Source organism: Leptodactylus fuscus, chromosome 3, assembly GCF_031893055.1.
Source record: "Leptodactylus fuscus isolate aLepFus1 chromosome 3, aLepFus1.hap2, whole genome shotgun sequence".
Taxonomy (NCBI): Eukaryota; Metazoa; Chordata; class Amphibia; order Anura; family Leptodactylidae; genus Leptodactylus; species Leptodactylus fuscus.
In genome coordinates, this window is record NC_134267.1 from 129,971,809 (window position 1) to 129,996,600 (window position 24,792).

The 24,792-nt window shown below is 40.2% G+C and overlaps 1 protein-coding gene across 2 annotated transcripts; it reads right to left on the reverse strand.

Moving 5' to 3' along the window:
• Window positions 1–1,003: 1,003 nt before the first annotated feature.
• OGFRL1 (opioid growth factor receptor like 1) lies at window positions 1,004–24,146 on the reverse strand. Of its 2 annotated transcripts, none has more exons than XM_075268357.1 (7): window positions 23,754–24,146; window positions 17,697–17,786; window positions 14,943–15,021; window positions 9,000–9,078; window positions 6,754–6,820; window positions 4,332–4,477; window positions 1,004–2,360 (listed from the first exon to the last, which is right to left on the reverse strand). In XM_075268357.1, the coding sequence occupies exons 1-7, from the start codon at window positions 23,982–23,984 to the stop codon at window positions 1,631–1,633; spliced, it is 1,422 nt and encodes a 473-aa protein (XP_075124458.1). In that variant the 5' UTR covers window positions 23,985–24,146; the 3' UTR covers window positions 1,004–1,630. The 2 variants fall into 2 exon arrangements, with proteins under 2 accessions (XP_075124458.1, XP_075124457.1); XM_075268356.1 differs by having other exon boundaries at window positions 14,943–15,024.
• Between the last annotated feature and the right edge of the window lie 646 nt (window positions 24,147–24,792).

Here is a 24,792-nt window from a genome sequence, read left to right on the forward strand (position 1 = left end):
AGACTGATGGGTGTCCTGCTCTCAGCACCCCCGCCGATCAGCTGTTTGAAAAGGCCAAGCACTAATGAGAGTTCTTTGGGCTCTTCATGGTTTACAGTGGGTGCCAAGGCTGCAGTGATGTACTTTTTATAATGGCCTTTATGGGAATTACAGCATTCAGCAGCATGCTAGTGATATAATCTGAGCACTGCAGCACCCTGACATCCAATATAAGCACTAAAGTGCTTGCGTGAATGCTAGAGCCACTTCAAATAGCTGTCCAGTAGGTCTGCAGATAGTTGGCGCCCCACTGAAATAAAACGGATTGCCATTCCTTAATTGGCAATGAGTTTTACATATTTGTTTATTTTTAAAGATTTCATAGTGACGCTGATCTTCTATTACCAGCAGGTGTTTTCGGTTATAGACCTCCATGGCTCTTTGTGCCAGAAGACCCCTGCTGCAGCTTACACGGGGTCTGTGCGCTTTAACTGCACAGCGCTCCTCCTAAACACCCTCCTCCTGCTATTTGTGGATTTGGTGACTCTCCTTTAGTCGAATAGTGGTTTCCCCTGAAACAAGCATTTTTTTCCCCATAGATTATAATAGGATTCGATATTCGATCGAGCAGTCGAATATTGAGGCTCTAGTCGAAACGAATATCGAATCTCGAATATTTCACTGTTCGCTCATCTCTAAAATCTATACATTTTTCTTTATAATTGGGAATCATAGCTTCAATAGTCATAGAGAAGTAGCACAGTTTCGTATGCAAACCATTCACACAAATCACTACTAACTTTGCATATTTCCCCAGCATCTTTGTATATGAAGTGGTCTTATCGAAAGATTAAACAAGAATTGTACAATACACCACATATTTTAAATATAAAAAGATAAAAGGTTTTTAAAAAAAGAGAGATGGCCAGGGTGAAGACATTAACCTTTCCAGTACCTAAATCAAGAAGGCTAAATTTTTCATTATGTTTTTTCAAAATTTAGTGCATCTTAATTTGAAAAAACAAACAAAAAAAACTAATAAACACATTATTCTTTACATTTAGTGGCCTGAATAGTCAAATACGCGACACAGTTTTATAAACAAAACATTCACAAAGCATCATTATCAAAATGTACCAGCATTACATTGGCACCTCTCTGACATGGCACTTGATGATAATGAAATATAATTAGCAAGTGCCAGGATTCAGGCTGCTAATTATTTTTGGATTGCAGGGTCTCTGAATCAGAAGTTGTCAAGAAAAGGATGATTTGTACATAAAACTAACAGACACTATAACAAAACGTGTTACAGATCAACTGCCTTTCTATTAACATTTTTTACGTTGCACAGTTAAGTATGGCTTCACTCTTGTTAAAGGTATTCACACATTACAGAGTATGATAAATCACCACTAATCTAATTATATAATTGAAGTAAAAATAGATCATAAAAAAAAAAAAATACAAGTATAGTAGTTTCACACATTATTCAATGTATTAAAGTGCACCACTTGCCTCTAAAGGGAGGCCTCGGTAGGAAGTCACATTTCTGCCAGTGAAGTAAGACTGAATTGCTTTACACAAACTACAAAGGAACATGTGCTGCATTTATAGAGTTTCATATTGTTTTAATCCAAAAGTTCCCCATTTACTGTTTGCTTTCCTTATCGTCCACGTCAACTTTTATTTCTGTACCTGAGGGTTCGGTGACATCAGCAGTTGCCAAAGTACCAGGCGATTGTTTGTACAACCTATCTGTCTTGTCCTTATCATCTGTGTCAATTATTATGCTGATTATATTATTTTCTTTGCTTTGTTCAGGGTCCTCTTCGTCAATGGCTGATGTAATGGAGGAATCGATGACTGGGTGCAACCGTGCTTGTTGAGAAGGTTCTGAACTGGATCCATTTTTTTCAGATACACTTCCAACATCATCGACCTCAGTTTTTACCTGACTGTTTAACTCTTCGATCTCTTCTAGATCTATCTCCTTGTCATTCACTGAAATATGTTGTGGCCTCACTGGACTATGTTCAAACTTGAGGTCCTTAAGTTTTTGTGTATTTTTCTTTAACGATCTGTTTAAAGAAGTCTTTTTAATATTTTGCCCAGACTTTGACTTCTTCGGTGGCCCCCAAATAAAATGCTCAGGAGGTTGGTAATGATGAGAAGCTAAACGCAACAGTTTTCTCCTTTCCCTTCTATCTTTGATAGTGTATACAAAATACTCTAATGCACTTTGTTTCATGTTTGGGATTGTATTCTCAACAATAGACTCTTCGAGAAAAGCCTTCACCAATGGAGCTTTGAAATTCTCATATCCAAGTTCCCCAAGACTTTTTAATATGCGGGTAATTCTCAAGTAGTTATGCTGAGATCTAGAGTGATATAAAAGATGATAGATGAAGTACTTTTCCCTAAAATACCATAGAATTTTTATGAGAATATTTATTTAAAATAAAATAAAATTTAAAACAAAAAAAGCCACTGCAAAAGCAAGAATCTGTAAATCCTAGGCAGTGTGTTGCATCTGAAACTGCGGCACGTCATTATCATAATAATACCAATAACGTCTCTAATACTTACAGCCATACATGTAAACTAAAATTTCTACAGTGAATACAGTGCTGTAAGAAATTACATTGCATAGTGCAGAATAAACGAAATGGCAACAACTACTATAATAAAGTAAAATAAGTAAGTTCTTGCATATGAAGTTTGAATATTGCTGCAGAATGCATTGAAAGCAAAAACCTACATCCATGCTATTGAAGGAATGAAAACAGAAATACAGTAAAGCTATAAAAGGGAAAGTACCACTTTCATTCAAATGCAGTTTTACCCCTTGTTCACATCTGCGTTGGTATTTCGTCCGCGGGAGTCCGCATGGGGACCCCCCCGAACAGAACATCAAACGCAATTGTAGGCGCTGTGCAGTAAAAGAACATGGATTTCCACAGACTATAATAGGGTCCATGTGCTGGCTGCCAGATCTCTGCACAGAACATGCGGATAGGAAAGTAGTTCAAATCTACTTGTGCGCATGATTCATGCAGGCAACGTGCGGACCCCATTATAGACTATGGGGATCTGTGTGCTTTTACTGCACAGCGCCTCAAACTGCGTTTGCCATTCCGTTTGGCGGTCACCATGTGGACTCCCTCATAAATGTCTCAGATGGGAAGACGCCTGTAACTGTTCATATGCCATTTAAAATTCTCAATCAGGTGGTGTTTAGAGATGAGCGAGTACTGTTCGGATCAGCTGATCCGAACAGAACGCTCAATAGAAATGAATGGATGCACCTGGTACTTCCGCTTTGACGTCGGCCGGCCGCTTAACCCCCTGCGTGCCGGCTACGTCCATTCATTTCTATGAGAGCGTGCTGTTCGGATCGGCTGATCTGAACAGTACTCGCTCATCTCTAGTGGTGTTCACAATCCATGCAGTTAGTGGGTTCAGCATATGTGCTGAGAGAGCTTCCAGCACATCTGCTTAATATAGCCACAGGCTAGATTCAATAGCCTGGCGTTTTCTACTGCATAGCATAGCGGAGTAATGCTATTAAAAATGAAAAACAAAAAAAAATATATAGATATATTTATCTATTTAAGTACATATTTTTTTGATAACTAAAGCAGTCTATTAGTGACACATACCAATGTATGGACTATATGATGGCTGCTTTGTTATAGGCTGCTTTGTGAAAAAACAGTATATCTCAACATTAAAATTTAAAAGGGGCTCTATCATTGGGAAAAGTCATTTTTAGCTAAGCATATACTTGCACAGCCTTTAGAAAGGTTATTCCACATCTACCTTTTGTATGTAAATCACCTCAGTGGTTTTTGAAAGAGCCCATTTTTATTCATAGGCTAATTAGCCTCTTGGTGCACCCCAGAAGTTTCACCATGCACTTCTCTCTACTATTCTTTTCTATGTATGTGTACAGCACAGGCTGCTGCTGATGACTCAGCTTCCTGTTTGTACACACAGATAGGAGAAAATAGTAGAGATGAGTGCTGCTGGGAACTTCCTGTGCTGGCTGGAAGCTAATTAACATATGAATAAAAATGGGCTCATTCAAAAGCCACTGAGGCAATTTACATACAAAAGGTATTTGTGGAATAGTCTTTCTCAAGGCTATGCAAGTATGTGATTAGTTAAAAATGACTTTTCCCAATGATAGAGCCCCTTTAAGCATTTTTTTCTTTGCAGCAACAGATTATACCAGAATGACTTAAAACTAATAACATTGCATTTTACTTTGTTACAATAACTATGAGCGTATAAGGCTGATGTGGTTGTATACTATACCAAGCATAACAATGGTTGAGAAATATACATACTCATTCAGGTGCTGAAATCTATCTTGCCAGTTTGCCGCTCTAGAAACATTTCCATTCTTGTCTGCAAGTTTTAACCCAAAAAAATCTAGCATCATTTTATATGCCAAGATGAATCTTTTAATGGCTTCTTTTGTTTTTTTAAACTCCTTTAGATGGGGAAAAAAAAACAACAGACTTTTAGACGTTACAGAGCAAATCATGAACTTCATTCAGTTATGTCAGGGTAAAACATCAATGTATACTTATGCATCATAACTCAAACCAACCTCATTTCTAATAAGTAATACATCGACAAGCAAAAGGGTAACAGTGTTTTGAACTCATCACTTTCAGGCTCCATATCTCACCATCCACTACAGCTTCGAATTTGCAACTACCATTATTTTATAGACAATCATCTTGGCTAACTCATACATAAATTTGACTTGCAACTATTTAGGATATGATTAGTTAGGCAGATTCTTGTCATGTAACTGCATTGTTACCGTTTTGTTAGTATTTTGTAAATCTGCCATTGGCTTTTGACACTGCCTGAATCCTTCAGGGAATGCTTTCAATCATATTCTAGCAGGTATTGACCGAAACTTGATCCCAGGTCTCCTCTACATTTTCCCAATATTGATGCATACTGGTTGACGCTCTGGTACGAATACAGCTTTTTCTTCAACTCTACCCACAAATGTTCGATTGAGTTGAGGTCTGGTGACAGTGGGGTGAATCCAGCATCTCTACTTCATTGTCACTGAGCCATTTCTTCACCAATCTCGACGTATGCTTTGGGTTGTTGTCCTGCTGGAACACGGTAGCTCAGCATTGAGGCCAATTATCTGAGGCCTGGTCAAGTATCCAACGCCTTTGGCTGTGAAACAACCCCATATCATCAGGCTTCTTCCACCAAACTTGACAGTTCCTTTAATTTCTCGATCCGTTAGCCTCTTTTCCCTAGTTTGGTCCAGACCCAATTGCACCAATCATAGTCCATTCTACTGACTTTGTCTCATCATTCCAAATAACCTAATTCCAATCTTTTATTGTCACTTTTTGTACTTTTTTTTTTTTTTCAAACTGCATTTTTTTCAAAATGCCTCTTGCAACGATATTGAAGTCAAAGCTTTTTCACCTTTTTTGGGCAACCATTCCAGACTTGTGTAATGCTTGCCACACGGTGCTTGCATGAACATCTGTAATCTCACTATTACAAAGCATATGAGTCATCTCCACTGCAGTGTTTGTCATGCCAGAACAGATAGACCTTGTGATGAGTTGACTTATTGACTCAAATATCTTGCCTGTATGTCCACCCCTTCGCTTTTGAATGGATGGACAGACTTCATTTTGTATTCTTCCAACTGACATGACATGGTGCAGTTTCGCAATTTCTTGACTCAGGGACCGCTATCAATGAGTTGGATGATGTAGTTTGTCTTTTCCTGGGAAATCTTCATGGCTGATCTTCAATTTGAACCAGTAACCATTCGCTTGTGAATCAACCTAACACGAAACTGAGCCATTAGAGAATGAGAGAACAGGTCATTTGTAATATACAAGAAAAATATTCTTTCCACCACCAGGAACAATGCAGTTACATGACATGAATCTGCCTAACTAATCATATGCTAAATATTTGCAAATCAAATTAATGCATGAAATAGTCAAGGTGGTTGATTATAAAATGAGGGTAGTCTCACACTCAAAGCTATAGTGGATGGTGAGATATACAGCATGAAAGTCAAAAGTTCAAAACATTGTTACCCTTTTGCTTGTCAGTGTATGTGTAGTAAGAGATAAAATTTAATGTTTGAGGCTGGGGCCTCACATAGTGTAAAGCTGAAATGTGGGGAGTACAGTGCCTGCAAAGTGGATGGGATTCTGGCTAATCCTTCCACACACTGCAGGAAAATATCTGCGGCGGACATGCTGGGATTTCAAAAAGCAACACATTTTTGTAAATCACAGCATGTCAATTATACCTACGGAAACCCTGGAGTTTTATGTATAGTTATAATTAAGCAATTAATACATTTCATATCTCTGTTTGAAACCTGATAAACATAATTCTGTTTATTGTTAAATGAAGAGCATTGCATGGTGTCATATCGAGGCTTTGACTTGCAATAAAAACAAAAAACATGTATTAGATGTCATATGGAGACTTCTAAGAACATCTAAAATGTCACATTCTCTGTTTCAGAAGAATCCATTACGACAGTTATTCCTCAGACTGAATTCATCTTTCTAAACTGCTCTATCTTTCAACAATTCATCCTTTACTTTTATAGAAAAAAGTAATCTTCATTATAAAATGCTGTCTTTATGAGAGAACATAAGTAAAAGACCCAGCAGGGTTATTGTTTTAACCATTATTAGGGATCAATTAGCAAAGATTTACGATTATTCAATGTTACTAATTCTTTGATTTTACCTCAATTTCATAGGAGGTCAGCTCTTTAGCGTAAAAATTTAAGCCTTGCTCTCGAAGAGGGAAAAGCCTGCAAAAAAGTGATGTATATAGAAGACATAAGATCCTAGGTCCATCCATAAATTCAAGACTGACTTAGCTTTGATGCAATTGATATAATTGTGCTGGATTAGCAAAAAAAAAAAAAAATGCATTACAAGGTCTTATACATAGAATTAGTGATATATCTGGATTATTAAGAAGTGGGACTTTCACAGAAAATCTAATTTGGTAAAACAGGACTTCTGCGGTTTTAGATATTATGCTGACAAAGTAGCTGTAACTTCCATTGAGGTGTTATAGCCTAAGGTCTTCAGGAGACAAAAAAAATAAATCAATAAAGTAAAAATTAGGTGTGTTTGTGAAAGGCTTCAATACAAAAGAAAGCACCAATATCGATAAGAAATTTAGAACCCCTGGACTCAAATTGAAGCCCATTAATAAGTACAGAGGTTGGCCACTTATGAATTGGAAACAGCGTTGATTCCTTATGAGTGGAAATTAAGGGAAGAATAATAAAATACTGTTATGGGTTGGTTATAAATTCCCAAATATAAAAATGGAAGAAGAAGCTGAAAATATACTAATAAAACAAATTGATGAGGCTTTGAAACATAAAGAAGTCATTAAAGGGGTTGTCCCATCTAAAGGATCCTATCTATACTGCTAGCTTATGTGGATTTAAGACTTTTCCTAAGTACTTTTCTTCAGCAAAACTGCTTTGTTTGGCTATTATCTGAGATTATTCACTTCATTGTTTACACTGTGTTACCGTAACCACGGACCTGGAGATGATCTTATCTCTCCGCCCAGGACAAGTGATGTAGCTCCCTGCTCTCAGGAGGGGAGGGGGAGCTGACTGTTCAGGAGCAAGTTTGTATTTTTGAGCTGTTTATCGCCCTCTTCCAGATATCAATCTGCTAATTGATTTTTGCTGATAAGGGCTGAGACAGGGAGTCTGTTACCTCTGTATGTAATTGTATTGCCAGTCAATTCAAATAACCAGGTGGTCAGCGCCTTTCAAACACCATAGTCTACACAAGCACACTGGAGGCAGTGGGAAGCTAAATAAAATGCTAGCGTAGTGGCTGCTGCATTCCCGATATGATCTATCCCTGTGCTATGACACAATGACGTCACAGTACAGGGATAACAACAACATTGCTGGCAGTGGTTAGAAAATAGAATCATAGCTGAGCTGATGCTGTTATTGCCTTTGGCGGCCCAGCCATGAATAGACACTGTCAATTTAGCACCAAAGCAGGTGCTCTGGTTCTAAATTCAAATGTATTCGTAACTGAAGGGCCGGTGCTAGTATCAAACTCAATAGTGGACATTGGCTCTTCTGTGACTTGGCACCAAATTTTAATAGAATAAGCACCTGCTTTGATACGAAATTCAAATGACCAAAGCATCTATTTATAACAGGGCTATAGTGGTGGAAAGCTCCGCTATGATTTTTTTTTTTTTTTCTAACCACTACCACCAATGTCCTTTTTACTATACCTGCACTGTGGGGGCATGTGAGGGTCAGGCTAAGGGAGGAGGAAAGCGCTGCCCAGCAATGACTTCATAGGTGGATCGACATGGGCGGATGTAGCACTATTTAACAATCTTGTTAGAGTACTTGATCTGTATGTACAACTGTGTAAATGAGCTCTATATGGATATCTATGGCTATTGTTGATCCTCTATCTGGCTAAACAAGCCTATCCTCCTAGATATAGAAATTGTGTATCTATCTATCTAGTGTAATTTTTTTTTCGATTCTAACATTTCTATATAATTTCTGATATCCTAACTTTAATATAAACCCTTTGATTTAAGCTATATTTGATAATCTTTTTAATACTAGACTGACATTACACTTTACATTAACTCTTAAAATTTTTTATATTTATCACCTTCAAATTTTCACACTTTCAAACACTGAATAAAATCAATCCCATAACAATAGACAAATATAAATCACACAATATCCCCCTTCATTGGCCATCACACAAACAGATATTAATTACTTAAATGCCAAATATGAGTAACACTGTGTATATAGGTGCAGCTACCAATAATATTGTATAATATATCTAAACATCTAGCACTAATAATGCTAAAACAATACATCATCAGCTATTAAAGATGGGTGAAGTCAGGAGGCAAACGTTGAGATGCTGCTTCTTATTTCAACACTTACCATTTATTTTAACACTTACCATTGTATATAAGTGTGATTATGTTCCAACTTATCATAGTCACCTTTCCATTTATTTAAAATTTCTTCAATATACACACCTAAAAATGTAGTAATAGGTTTAGAAACCCAGTAAAATTTATAATGACTGTATATCAATACACAACTAAAAAAATGCACTGACTCATATTGCTATGTGCAATCTCTACTTCTCAGAGGGGCTACTTGGCAGTAAGGCTACGTTCACATCTGCACCAGAGTCTCCACTGAAGTCTCCGTTGCAGATTCCGCTGAAAATTGGCCGAGGAATAAGTTCTGCACAGAGGACTTTCTTCTGCCAGTTTCCTTTTAAAAATGATGAACACCTCACGGACACCATTATGTCAATGGCGTCCTCCAGGCGCTGAGTGTCACTGCTGTTTTAGTGGTCCTCATCTCTAGTCAGATCCACTGCTGACCCTAAGAACAGAAATGCAACACTAGTGTGAACCTAGCACAAGTTGATCGCAAAGTTACAATGGGAACCCCAGTGATTAATTTTAAATTTGCACGGAAATGTAGCAGTAACTATTTAATTTGCAAGGGGAAGTTAGGAACCGCACAGCACTCCTCCTTTATATAGATGGAATTTTTGTGTAATGCAGGACAGGTCCTCCAGAGCAAGAGATACTTTATGTAACTACCAGTGGCGTAACTACCAAGGAGGCAGCAGAGGCAACTGCCACAGGGCCTGGGACATTAGGGGCCCAGTGACAGCCGCTACCACTGCTATCATTATTCTCGGGGGTCTTTTCGGACCCCCGAGTATAATGATCAGGGCCCCCTGTTGGTGGAATACTTTCCCTATTAATATAGTGAAAGTATATGTACGATGCTGCAGCTACGGCTGATACACAGGAGATGCTGGTCTGGCTCCTCTCAGTGCTTCAGGACGCTTTCTCTCTCCCCTCCCTCTCCCTTTCTCTGGCTGTCCTCTGCCCACCAATGAGAGGGCTGAGGAGAGCCCAGGAGGCGGGGCTTATCCCTATACAGGAAATGGACCCTGCCGAGCTCCTGCATGCAAGAGAAGAAGCTCCAGGAAAGTGAAACTAAAAGAAGAAAACACAGGTACACAGGACATACTGGGGTTACTATACTTATTAGTATCAGGCATTTGGGGTGATTAATTTTGTTTTAGTAACTCCATGTGCCTCATATTAATAGCAATTAACCCCATCATGTTCCTCACATTAACCCCTGTGTGCCTCACCATAAGAGTTACTAATATGTGAGACATATGGGGGTAATAATAATGAAGATACTTTATTATTACCTCCATGTCTCTCACATATCAGTAACTCTTGTGAGGTACACAAGGGTTAATGTGAGGGACATGATGGGGTTAACTGCTATTAATATGAGGCACATGGAGTTACTAAATTGTAATGCACATGACCAGACTTTTTATCCACTATTGTCCTGGTATAGCGTATGGGCATAATACTGTGTGCAGGGTCCACTATGGGGCATAATAGAGCACAGGAATGCGTAGGCGGGACTCGGTCGAGATCGTCGGTGTTGGGGGGTGGCCCCCCATGTTAAAAGTTCGCCACGGGGCCCCACCATTCCTAGTTACGCCACTGGTAACTATTCTCCTGAAGTCACAGTTCACAATCTGGAACTAGACAACTCAAACACAGACAATTTCATGAGAGTTTTGCAATTTCACATAAATATGTACATACAGTATATACTCAAGTATCAGCCGACCCGAATATAAGCCGAAGCCCCTAATTTTACCGCAAAAAAACTGGGAAAACTTATTGACTCGAGTATAAGCCTAGGGGGAAATGTAGCAACTACTGGAAAATTTCAAAAATTAAAATGGTTGGAGTTTTTGGGTGAAGTAGTTGTTGGGTGCTGGGAAAGGGAAGGGGTGTTTTGGTTGTCTGTCTGCCCCTTCCCTGAGCTTGAGGACTGAGTTTTTTTTCGCCCCATTTGGAATTCAGCCTGGCAGAATATAGGGTATCTGCAGTCCTCCTATTAACCCCTTCTGACAAAACAGGAGAACTGCAGATACCCTATATTCAGCCTGGCTATAGTCAGACTGAATTCCAAGTGGGGGAAAAAAAAACCAGTCTCAGGGAAGGGGCAGTTAGACAACTTTTTTTCCCAACTACGGCGTTTACCGTAAAGAAAAAATATTTTTATAGATTTGTAGAGCAGGCATTTTCGGACACAGGGATACCTAACGTGTATGTTTTTCACAGTATTTTATATGTGTTCTAGGGAAAGAGGGGTGATTTTAATTTTTAATACTTTCTTTTTTTTAAACTTTTTTACATTTGTTTTTTTTTTTTGGCATTTATTAGATCCCCTAGGGGGTCTTAAACCCCAGGGGGTCTGATCACTAATGCAATGCATTACAATGCTAATGCATTGCAATAATCATCATTTCTTTTGTCGGCTGAAGAGAATTCCCCTCATCGCTTCTGCTGGCGGATGGCCACAGTTCCCCTTCAGGTCCGGCGGCCGAGGTCTTCCTTCAGGTACGTGCTCCTGCCGGCTGTCAGGGATACCCCTTCAGCTCCGGCGGCTGGGGATCTCCCTCAGCACTTCAGGGCCGCATTTGAGAGAGCAGTCGCGCCCGCTCCCTCCTCTCGCCAGGGGCATGGCGCTGCAGCGGTTCCCTCTGGAGGTTATCTCCACTGTAACTCAGGAACTCTGGCATTACCACTGTAAGAGTTACAGTGGAGGTGCCGATTGCAATGGCGACCGCTCTGGAGAGGCCCCATTATAGCTACAGACCACTACAGACTACAGCTACCGTAGATACAGACCCGGCATACAGACACCAGGCAGGAGCATCGTGATGTTGTTCTGGCCCGGTACTTCTGCCAGGAGCGTGGCGATTCTGCGGCCCGACACCCGCCCCGGTGTCTGTATGCCGGGTCTGTAACTACGGTATTACCGTAATGACTCGAATATAAGCCGAGGTGGACTTTTTCAGAACAGTTTTTGTGCTGAAAAAGTCCACCTCGGCTTATACTCGAGTATATACGGTACATACATATACACACACACCTCTAACACCTTATGTACATTTTAACCTTAATTAGTAACATTTTATTTCAGTGTAAGTTTAGGAGACCTTTTATTTTGAATGTATGACTTCTTGAGCAGTTTTGATTAGTTTTTGAGAAATGTGATGAACAAAAGACAAAAACAATTCTGACATCAGTATGCTTTTTGATTACAATTTTTTTTTTAATATTATGAACAAAAGTCCTTGTCCCAGGGATCATTTGAAGACAAAGAAACAAAAAAATTCTTCTCTCCCTGCACACTGTCAGCTGCATGTGTTCTGTACATTGTTTGAAGTGAAGCTGAGAGTATATGCAGCTTTGTTTTAACCATTTATATCTCAAAATCTAAGTGAGCTACAGGGATTTAAAACTAGAACGCAAGTCACAGCTCAACCCCTGTGGCTCCATAGTTAGAGACACTTAAAGAGGACCTTTCACCATATCTGGGCACAGGCAGTTCTATATACTGCCAGAAAGCTGACAGTGCGCTGAGTTCAGCGCACTGTCGGCTTTCCCGATCTGTGCCCGGTGTGAAGAGCTTACAGCCCGGTACCGTAGCTCTTCTATGGTCAGAAGGGCGTTTCTGACCATTAGCCAGGAACGTCCTTCTGCCTCGCGGCGCCAATCGCGCTGTGCTGTGGAGCGGGGAGGAACGCCCCCTCCCTCTGCTCACACAGCTCGTCCGTAGACTAGCATTATCAGGAGAGGGAGGGGGCGTTCCTCCCGGCTCCACAGCACAGCGCGATTGGCGCCGCGAGGCAGAAGGACGTCTCTGGCTAATGGTCAGAAACGCCCTTCTGACTGTAAAGCGCTACGGTACCAGGACCGATAGCGCTTTACACCGGGCACGGATCGGGAAAGCCGACAGTGCGCTGAATTCAGCGCACTGTCAGCTTTCTGGCAGTATATAACACTGCCTGTGCCCAGATATGGTGAAAGGTCCTCTTTAAGGTAAGTTCAGACGGGTTTATTGGATCGGAACCTGAGGAGGAGGGAGCTTCAGGTTCGGATCCAACAACCGGGTAGCTGCGACTGAAAGCCTCTGCGCTGCACTGCACCGGCATCCAGCCGTGCACTCCGCTCAGGATTAGGCCCAATGAATGGGCCTAGTCCGGAGGAGGGAGTGTCTTCAGGCCGAATTGCGAGACGAATCGGCCTGAAGAATGAGCATCTTGCTTCTTTTTTCTGGGAGCCAGAAGAAACGGCTCCCGGAAAAAACTCCTGAGCGGATCCCATTGATTTCAATGGGAGAAGTCTTTTTGGTCAAGATTTTGAGGCAGGAACGGCCTCAAAATCCTGATCAAAAAATCTCTGTGTGAACTTACCCTTAAACGTCTTCGGGTCCCGTCCTCCTCTGGCGCTTGCTCGCGGACACTGACAAAAAAAAAAATAGCCCGGGCGCATGCGCAGTAGCACGCGGCTTCTACTACGGCTACTGCGCATGCGCCCGGGCTATTTTTTTTTATCAGTGTCCGCGAGCAAGCGCCGGAGGAGGACGGGACCCGAAGACGTCAGAGGAAGAAGAGGCGGGGAAGAAGAAGACGGCGCACCCTGAATGCCCGCCCAGCGTGCACCTTCAGTAAGTAGATCACATTCTTTTTTAAGTTATTATTTTAAAACGGCGGGGTAGTTTAATTTAACTTTTACAATGCCTGAATAGCCTTTTTAAAGGCTATGCACGCATATGTGGGGCTCTATCAGCATGATTTTGCTGATAGAGCCCCTTTAAAGGGAATGTTCCGTCTGCAGTTTCAATGAATGTATCCTGATGAGGATAAACCAAAGTACTTTGCTCATACCCAAAGTAGGATTCGTTTGCAAATCCAGGGGTGTGTGGGGAGAGGGAAAGTTGCGGGTGGTTTAAATTAGGATGTTAACAACTACACAAATTATGGTCAGTGAGTTTTTAGTGTAAGGCTTTATGCACACGACAGAGATAACTCCTAAAACACTCACCAACATAGCAGCACAATAAGTGCAAGTAAGGATTAATAGCAGAATTTTGTATCACATGTAGCTTGCTGTTCACTAAACCATAATAGAAAAATCAGGGATCAGCAGTGGCTCCATTGTGAGGAACAAGGTGGGTGTTCTAATTTCCTTCTAAAATAGTTCTGTTCATGATCTAGTAATAGTATACCATTACTACAGTTGCAGATTTTCACAGCAATATTAACTCTTTGAACCTTCAGTTTTTTTCCTTCTCATTATCTATGAGCTACAAATTTTCTTTTTTTCAACTTTTTATGTTGGATTGTTTTCTGCAGAAAGAATTGCACTTTAGAATGACATCATTTAATGAATTGAGAAAAAAAAACAAAACAAAAAACAATGTGCAGAATGTACCAAAATATATGCAATTCCACCATTGTCTTTTTTGGGGGCTTTGTTTTCTCTATGTAATAAAAAGTTAACTTAATTTGGATTCGGATCAGTACAATGCCACACTTATATAGTTTTTGCTACTTTTAAAACACAAAACTTTGTGCTTTGCATCAACATATTTTAACACCTAGAACTTTAGAGAAAAAAATTGTATGGATGAAACTACAAGTGCTGGTGTTTATAGCTTTACTTTTCAACTGATACCATTTCGGGGTACATGCAATTATTTTTTATTGTGAAATGAGCTGACCAAAAACTAGCAATTCTGGCACTGTGAATTGCTGGAATTCACAGTTTAGAAACAATGTTATATTTAAATAGGACATTTTTTGGACAGTCGTACTGATAAAAGCAAAACTATTTCATACTATATCTAGGATTTCTAAAGTTTATTTTCAATTTTGATGATTATTTTGTTTCCTTTTCTCAAGTGCAAAACTGGGTTTAGATTACACATGACTTTACATTAAAATGGTCCATATCAACTATAAGAAAAGATAAAACAAAAACCATACCATCAGGCTTAAATTGTATCTTATTCATGTAAAATCTGAGATTACACAGGTCATTTTGACAGCGAAGATCCTTAAAATTCTGCTAGAAAAAAAAAATATAGCATTTTAATTTTGTGTTTAATGCAACTTGGAATAAGATATGCAACATACATTTTGAGGTTAATTTCTTAGGCTAGGTTCACAGTTGTGCTAGGCTCTCCATCATTTGGGTCCTCTGGGGGACTCGAACAGCGGAGAGCCAGTCTGCTAAAACAGTGGTTATCTACAGACCCCACAGACTATAATTGGGTCCACTTTGTGTCTATTAGGTTTCTGACAGGTTTTTTTTTTTTTTTTATAACGAAAATGGCAGAGGTTCAGTGGATTCTAAGATAGACTCAGACACAGTTGTGAACCTAGCCTTACAGAGAAAGGGAATGTGGAAAATCACTTGAATTTACCAGCTCCTCCTGCATCGGCATATTATAAGCAATCTGGACATACATCATTATTTAGGCTAAGGTTCTCTGGAGACATGGTATTGCATTTTTCAATTGTTTTGGATTTTAGCTTCTGCTCATAAAGCGTGTCAACACTTGTAAATCAAATTACTATATTCTCCAGGCAATAAGATGGATGTGACTAACACGCACTCCAGGTTTGGCAATAAAATTAAAAAATATATATTTCATATTATTGAACCTTTTCTAGAGTCAAAATGAATAAAGGGGTCAAAGTCACTAACTGGTATACTATGGGAGAGAGTTCTTAGCCAACAGTCTGCACCTGCTGCTCAAAAGGCAAACATACATAAAAAGCCCTATTAGTGCTTTGCATATGGTATAATATCCTCTCTGTGCCTCCACACAGAATATTGGGCCTTTATACTGTGTGGTGGGAACTCATAGGACACTAATGGAGCATTGTACTGTAGAGTGATCACTAAAGGGGCATTGAAACTGCAACACCAACGAGAAGCCGAAAGGTTATGGACATCTAAAAATTAGTAGGTCTGGTCAAGATCTGCAAATGATCACATTTTCAGCACCTAGCTCTAATGTGTGTTATGTGGGCTGGATGTAAAGGACTGGCATAACTAAAGTACTGTGAGTGTGAGCCCCAGGACCATACTCTTTATGCCACAAACCTCCTCCCATCTTTAGATTATACACTGCCCCCTTTGAAACTACTCTATATAAAGACGTTCTCTTTTATACTAAATACTCCTTTACCAAGTTAAAAATTGCCCCCTTTAAACACAGCCTCCCCTCAAACCACTATATTATAAACCCTTCCCACCCCTTTATTATACAGGGGGCAGTGTATAATGTAGAGAATGGAAGGAGCAGTGTGTAATAGGCTCACAGGTAGTAATGACCGCATCAAAGTGGAGTGGTAGCTATGCAGCCGCCATCAACCCAACATCCACTGTAATAGCACAACGAATGTCAAGAAGGGCTTAATAACCTCATTAAGTGCGTGTAAATGAATGCATTTCTGCTCCCAATTTTAATGAAAACTATGTTTTAGGGGTAGACGTTTGTAATTGTTATGATATTTACTTCTACTAGTGAAAGAATCAAACTTGCTAGTGGTGGCTAAATAGTATCTGAAAATTCTTACATTTAGAAACTAGTAAAGCTACATAAAGAAATTGAAATAACTATAAAAAGTAACAAAAGCAACTTTAGACCTTAGGGTGAAACTCATTTAAAAATAGTCCATTACCTCCCCTGAGCATATTCAGCTCTCACTACTGTGTGACAGAGCACAGTACAGTGATGAATATACCTTTGTTATGTATGTCACTTCTGTGACATAGCATTGCCCTTGCCATTTTGACCCCTACCATCTGCTGCCTGCACCACCCTATATAATGGGAGTTGATCTTCCCACTATGACTATCACGCATTCTTCTTTAAAAGCCAGAGCAGTGATCCCAGAGCTGAAAGCCTTCCCCCAGTACACCAACTACATAATTTCCATACAACTTCAAAATTGTTTTTTTTCCAAATCTACACGACTGACGTGCATAATAAAGGTACATTATTTGTCACTGTAATGTGCTCTGTAATACAGTGGTGACAGTTGAATATGTTTGGGGGAGGTGGCGGACTCCCCCTAAGAAAACGATAAACTGCAGAAAAAAAAAAAAATTATATATATATATTATATATATTAGTATATACAAAATGGTGAATATCTATTAATATACGCTAAATAAAGAGGAAAAAAAAAAAAGTTGAAGTAGATATGAAAACGGCAAACAAGGTTATTGTAGGCTAGCAAAAGCTTATGATAACCTTGGAGCGCTGTGAATTCTAACCATTAATGCAGAGTGACAGCGACTCAATGACAAAAAAAGGCATGTATTTAAACGTCAACCCCTTTCAAGCTGGGTTTCAGAAAGCGGAAAGCAAACACAGTAATTATTTAGGTAGCAGTGCCTTGAAGCCATCTACATCCATTTGTGACACAGTAATTGGGAATGACATCTAAAATCATCGTATTGTAAATACAAATAACACCACTGACGTATGCTCAGAAATGACTAATATACTAATAAAGACAAAGCCACTATCTCCCTTCTTTGAGGTATTGCCAACAATGATGATTACAACTACATTAACTTCAGATTTCACGTAGTAGAAATGGTGCTACAAACAGTTAAACAGTTGACATATAGAATGGGTGGAGATAAAAAGCATAAATCCAGTTACTTTATAAATGTCAGTCATACTCTCAGTTGTATGTAAATGTCAAGGAATTTCTTACAGGATATTGGTGGCGATACTTGTACAAGTCTCTTGCTGCATAAAAGCTTCTCTTTGGTTTGAGGTTTAGTTCGGCTGTGCTGCAGTCAATCTGTAAGACACAATGCATATTGTATGGTTAAAACAAAAAAAAGCATGTGACAAAATATTATACAAGAGATTTCTCAAAAAGTAAGTGTTAAGTAATTGTCTACAGCAACCACTCCAATCTCAGTGATATTTCAGAACATCTTCGGAAAATAAAATTCTGTCTGGAGTCCACTGCTCCCTGCACTAGCTAGAATATCATCCTTTATTTAAATCACAAGTCAAAAAATATATATATATATTAATAAATCAGATAGAAGGAAGGAGGGCAACATGCAAAGATTACATAAAAAGAGGTGCTGGAGCCTTTATATTAATCTTCCTAGAATGAGCAAAATAAGGGTATAAAACAGAAAGGCCAAAGACAGCCATGCTAAACATTTGCACATACCTGCAGAAAGAAGAGGAGGAAAAAAATGGGAAAAAATTTTGAAGCAAAAAAGTGTGGTAAAATATTTAATAACATATGCGAGTTGTAGTTTTGCAACAGCTGCAAAACCACATTGATAGGTGGCCCTGTAGTTGTACATCTTTGTCTACGACATTCAACATATGGGAAAAATATTTTATAAGTTTGTATACTGGGCATTTTCAGACACAAGGTTGCTTAATGTGTAGTTTTCTACTGTAATGTGTATTCTAGTGAAAGGGGATGATTTAGAACTCTTCAGTATTTTTTTTTTTCGATTTGATTGCAAGTCCCATAGACGGCAATACAACTGTAAATCTATACATTACTATTGAGGCTGGTCAAAGACCAGCTGCAATAGTAATATTTCTATGATAGGCCTGGGAGCCTTCATTAGGCTCCCGGCTGTTGCGGAAACAAGTTGGCTCCTGCAATCCTGCTGTGCAGGAGTTGGCCTGCAACATACAAGATACCCACTGGTCCGGGGACAGTTTGGGAGGCTTACAGGTAGTAATGCCTGCGATTAGAGTGGACACTGATCACGGGCATTAGTTCCGGGTCTCCGCTGTACATTATAAAGGACTCCCAGCATCTATGGCGACCGCTCTGCAGCATAGCAGCCCCCATCATCTTTACTGACCCGGCATCTGCCGTAATAATATGGCGGATGACGTCTGGGTCTGTGCCGCTGGGACACCCTATCCTCACAGCCCAGGGATTGCAGCATTGCCCTACTCCTGCCGATGCAGAAAGTCGGTAAAGGCAGGAGTGGGGCGATGCATTTGGACTATAAGATGCATCGCCCATTTTCTTCCCAAATTTGGGGGGGGGGGGGGGAAGAGTGTGTCTTATAGTTAAAAAAATCTGGTAAATAAACTTGTAAGCACACAAGGGGTGTGGCCTGATACATCTACAGACAAAGGCAGAAGGTAAAAACGTCAGTCGTGGTTGTAGCAATGGAGCTGGGAAACAATTCCAAAGGAATGGCAGAGCATTTGTGTCTATCACTAATGGAACTGTAAGCTGATTTGCAGATCTATAAAACTAAACATCACAATAAGGCTTCTAGAGGAGTCGCACACCTGTAAAGGTAATTTTACACTTTGGAAAAAAAAAAAAAGACTCAAGAGTATTACAACGCATGACACTTTTCCTTGCTCTTGCTAATATCTTCCATATAGGTGTGGTGGATACCAGCACTTTAAATCAAAATGGTGCTCATTCAGCAGTATTCACCATAGCTGCAGGGTCTCTGTATTACACGTCATCACGCCTGCATCAGGACAGAGGTCTCTGAATCATTGGTGCGGGCAGTGCGCGGCAAGCACATAGACCGTGCCCTAAACTGATAGCTTTCAGCTGTATGTTCATTTAAACATACAGCTGAAAGATGGGATCGCCCACTAACGGAAAATCCTGTACTGGATTCCCAGTTAGTGAGCGATCCAGGCGACGGCCGTCACGGCCCTAGGAGCTTCACTATACTGTAGGTGCACCTCTGAAAAATAAGTGCAGGCCGCAAAAATATCCTCGGCGGGCTGCATGTGGTCTGCGGGCCGTAGTTTGAGGACCCGTGATATAGTCAATGGTTAGTTTGTACATGTCAATACCCCATTTCATCAAGTAACATTTTCCCCCTACTGGAGAAAGCTAATGCTAGGTCCGCATGGGGACACTCAAAGACGGAAATCCTATCTGCTTAAAAAGTAGTTACACGCGGAAACCCGCAGACCCCATAGACTATAATGGGGTCTCCAGGGTTTCCATCAACTTTTTACTAAAAGAGGCGAAGAGAAGAGTCCAGTTTTGTTTGAAGACTTGAACGCTAGTGTGAGCTTAGCGTAAGGGTTTGGTAAGGCTATGATTTACAGCTACTCATGGTTAACAAAGCATTGCCATCAAGCCCTAGCCTAGAGGGCCCAGTGACATTTATTGTTAGCATATAGTTAAAACTATATACTGAATGAAACAAATTCAGTCACAAGTGTTGTGTCAAACCTTGTGCTTGAAATCCAAGACTAAGGGAATTGGAATCCTGATGCACTGTAATGTTGTGCTAATAGGTTAAGCGATTCACATATTCCCTTACCTAATCTATAGGATCAAGCAGATTGTTACATGAATTCTCCAGGCGCAAACTAAGTTGATGAAGTCTAGTTATTTTGACTGCATCTGCAGTTTCTAGTAATTGGTCTATTCTGCAAGTCTTGGCTTGTTAAAAAAAAACGAACAAACAAACAAAAAAAAAAAACACTTTTACCTCTGTTTAACCTCAGAATTGTCTTACAGAAAAATTATTGTGCTAAGCTATATGTTGGACCTTAGTAGGGAAGATTTATCATGAGGGGAATTTTTTTTGAGTCAGTTTAGCTTTAGTCTGTGTTGACCTAATTTGAGTCAAATTTATCAAATGTTGCAAAATGTTTGAAATTTAGCACATCTTTAAGTCTGAAGTCCTATGCACACAACAGAGAATATTTTTTTAAATGTTAATTTTTAGAACAATGGCAATCAACGGGTACATATACTGCAGTTATTTTAAAATGATAGTGAATACTGTCAGTGAACAATGAAGTTCATCCATTTTTTTCTCACTTACCGTTGAAAGCTATGCAAAACTGATGAATAAATGTGGCACTGACATAACAGATGAAAAAAACCAACATTTTCACTCGTTTTTAATTTATTCACTGGTGTGTACATAGAAACAAACCTTTCATCACCTCCACAACTACAAGGCTTTGCATACTTTAATAGGTGCCACTCCATTATTTCTGGCACAGTTGAAATATATATCTAGCCCCCACTGATCCTGAGCAATCAATTCTGTAACATTCAGCATCTAATATGATAATTAGGTTCTCTACTATTAAGTGGGTAGTCGTGGGCTACAGCAGACAACTAAGGACTGCCCACCAGATAGACAGCCTAGTTAGCATATTGTATGCTGAAACTATCCCTTTATTGCTCCTGAGAGATCATCATGAAAAAAATTCCAGCAGAGCTGGGATCAGTGGAGTTGGCACTTATTAACCCCTTCCCGTCTGTGACATTTTTCGATTTCCACTTTTGACTCCCCGCCCAAATCCTATAACACTTTTTTTTTCTGTTCAGAAAGTCATTTTGGGGCTTAATGTTTGCGGGACAAAGTGTTCTTCTTAATGGTGCCATTTATTATTCTATACAATGTTCTGAGAAGCTGGAAATAAATTCAGAATTGGGTGGAATTGGAATAAAAGTTCATTTGTGCGACTTTCATTGTTTTTACACTATTCACTCTGCAGCCAAAGTGACATGTCACCTGTATTCTATGTTTCGGTACGATTCCAGGGATACCACATTGATATACTTTTATTTACATTTTAACCCCTTAATGAAAATCTAAAACTTTGCAAACATCAGTTTTTATCAGGTTTATCAAACTTTTATCAGATACAAAACAGCGGAAAAAAAAAACCCCTGCAGTTCGGCACTTTTGATTTTTTTCCCCCCACTGCGGCATTCACCACATGGGAAAAATATTTTTATAGATTTGTAGACTAGGCATTTTTGGCCACAGGGATACAGTATTTAAGTACTGTTACATGTGTTCTAGGGAAAGGTGTTGGTGGGGGAGTGATTTGAATTCTTAATATTTACTTTTTTTTTTTTTTTTTTTTTACTTTTTTTCTTGCATTTCTAATGCATTGCAAAATATCGGCACTTCTATTGCAGGCGAACGTGGCCAACCCATATCCTATGTGGGAAAAAAAGTTATCATGGAGAAAAGAGATATTTGTTGCTACAATGTGGAAACTATACTGTCAACAGCCAATATTTAGAGCACAAATATTAATGGGGTATTACCATTCTGAACAAACATATGCGAGATGGGAACATGGGGCTCGTTCTACCATTCACGGAGTTGGAAGGTACTAAATCAGCCGAACAATACTTTTGTTGTTTCCATATTTCCAATAGAGATAAACAGGAGTTACAAAAGCTCTATATCGTATTGTTTATGACAATTTGGGAACATCTTTTCTCAGACATATACCACACCCCCACATCCACATGACAGAAATTACCCTCAGTATAAGTGTTGGCCGGATTTATCGGTAAGAACATCATGCTGGGGGAGGGACTATCTATACTCCTAGGAGTCCCTGGCTCCCAGCTAAATCTCTTAGTGGTTATAAGGGAGACAGTACATTGCTGGGTGGCAGGGAGTCTTAGCAGCATAGCTAGCTACTGTATATTGCTAAGAGTTCCTCTCCCGCCATACTGTTCAGACTGGTAAATCCTGCACACACTCGACCTTCACCTGCATGACATCTGATGTGGCATAACATATGGAGCAAAACCCCAGATGCTCTATTTTTTGTTTGGCTGTGTGTTTATTTTTTTATATGAAGATTATGGAATAAAGTTTTTTCATACGTTGAATTTTGGTGTGCTGAAGTATTATACTATAATTTGAAATGTCTGGCGGATCAGCCTATAACATTTGAAAACTTACTTGCAGAGTCTACAGCTGTACAGAGCTTGTACACAAAGAGGGCAACCAGCTGTCAGCAACAGAGAGACTTCTTAAAGAGGGCAGAGACTGCTTATTACTGTCCCTGCCTTCTTGATGAGTGTTGTGTTTGCAGTGCAGAAAGCAGCCATGCACAGCAGTTATGCGATTGCGGAATGTCAGGTAGCTGCAGGAGCTTAGCAAATCCAGATCAGATCTGCAGCAAGTCTCAGACTATTCCTAGCATCTCAGGAGGCTATACAATATATTTGCTGCAGGGGCTAATACGCCCCAGTAACATGGGAAGAACTCAGTATTGAAAAATAATAATGTAATGTTGAAATGACCACTAAAGTTTTTGTTTTAATCTTATGTAGCCACAAAAATAAATAAATAAATCCTATTTAAAAACAAAATAAAGAACACCACTACCACATACTGCATCTTCTGGTTACACTTCTGGCAGCACAAAACTTCTGTCTTGCATATACAAATGAGAATTACGGAGAGTGGAAACAACAAAAAAGTCAAAACACTTTGCATTGATAAAAACATACAGAAATATTTATACATATGTGTGTGTATTATATTTCCCGCTTCCGTTCAATATTTCCTAAGATTTTTTTAAAGTGTACTAAAATAAAGTAGCAAAATTATGAGAATGAAAAAACCAAAGCAAACAAACAATACAAAACTGCATGGACTATAAAAAGTTATTGTCATCCGTATATATTCAGAACATTTGTGAGAAACTCCATACATTTGGAATACAATATGGCACTAGCATGTGCAATAGCTGAGCAGGATCTGATCTCCTCTGCCTAGCCCACTATAAAACTGATGTAGTGTTGGGTGCACTTGCCATAGTAATGCACACCAATAACTGACTGGTTGCCCACGTTCCTGCACAGTACAGTCACTGCTATAATAGTTACAGTATACCATGCCCACCCCATGCCATCCCAGGGCTAGCGGTGCCTGCTTGTCCTGTGACTATACTAGTAGTAAGTAGGCTGCCAGCATCATAGGAAGGGAGGGAGAAGATGCCAGGCATGGCACACGTGTACCTGGCTGCCAGTGTCCACTCTGTCGCCTGTAGTCACTTCAGTATCAGGCTCGTCGTCCCCGCCACATTGCTTCTTGTCCTCTTGCTCCTTCTCTGCTCCGCCGTCCTTCTCCGCTTCCTCCTCATCCTCTCCCTGCTCTCCTTCACCCCCAGAGTCTGTGTCCCAGGTAGAATCGCACTCCTCCACAGTGGTGGGTTCTTTGAAGCTGACACCAGTCAGTAGATTGCCCATTGGCACGGTGGCTGCTAGCAGAGCACAGCAGTAAAGGCTGGCATGTCACTGCGCGGACACTGCTGAGTGCCAGGCAGCCCACTGGCCTCCAGAGCGGCGCTCCTGCAGATGCTAAGCTGCCCGGATAGCGGAGGAGACAGGTGATCGCTTCCTTTATTGGCACGGTAGTGGTTAGCTCCACGTCTCTGTAAGGAACATGAGACGTCATTGCATCATGTGACCAATCACTTCTTAAAGTCACGTGGGGCTGCTCTTTACCTCAGCGTGGACTGGGTTCTCAGTGGAGAAGGCGGCGGTGTCTGAGCTCCTTCGTGCAGTGCTGAAGGGTCTCACGGAGTCTGGTTTAGCATTGTGAGGAGGGCTTGTACCCGTTCAGGGGGTCACTGTTTGCATGTGTAAGGGGAGTTAGTTGTAGAGGAATATGGGTGGCATAGTAATGGTGTGTAGGTTTGGGCCATAGCTGGAGCACTTGTAGGGATGTGAAAAGTTGAGAAAGAACATGAAGGGGTTGTTGTGAGATGGAGGAAGGCGCTGCAAGAAAGATTATGACCCACCAGCTTTGTACAGGCGCATTAGTGTGGCCAGTTTATGGTGGACAAGTAGGCTGCCAGGTTCCAGACAGTAGGGTTGTGTCTGAAGTAATGTATCATGGAATGTATCTGTCTATACCAGGGGTCTCAAACTCAACTCAGCATGTGGGCCGCAGAGCAAGATCCCAGCCAGTCGGCGGGCCGCACCGTGGCAAATTTAGCTCCACCCACTTATATGTTGACTCCGCCCATTCATTTTTCATGTGCCCCCACACTGT

Bases quoted from the DNA above. Each gene is read 5' to 3' on its own strand.
- OGFRL1 (XM_075268356.1), bottom strand. From the start codon at position 23,984: ATGGGCAATCTACTGACTGGTGTCAGCTTCAAAGAACCCACCACTGTG. The intron at 6,821-8,999 runs GTAAGTGTTAAA...ACTTTTTTGCAG, and splicing joins AATCACACTTATATACAATG to GCTTTTCCCTCTTCGAGAGC. The intron at 4,478-6,753 runs GTAAAATCAAAG...CCCCATCTAAAG, and splicing joins TGACCTCCTATGAAATTGAG to GAGTTTAAAAAAACAAAAGA.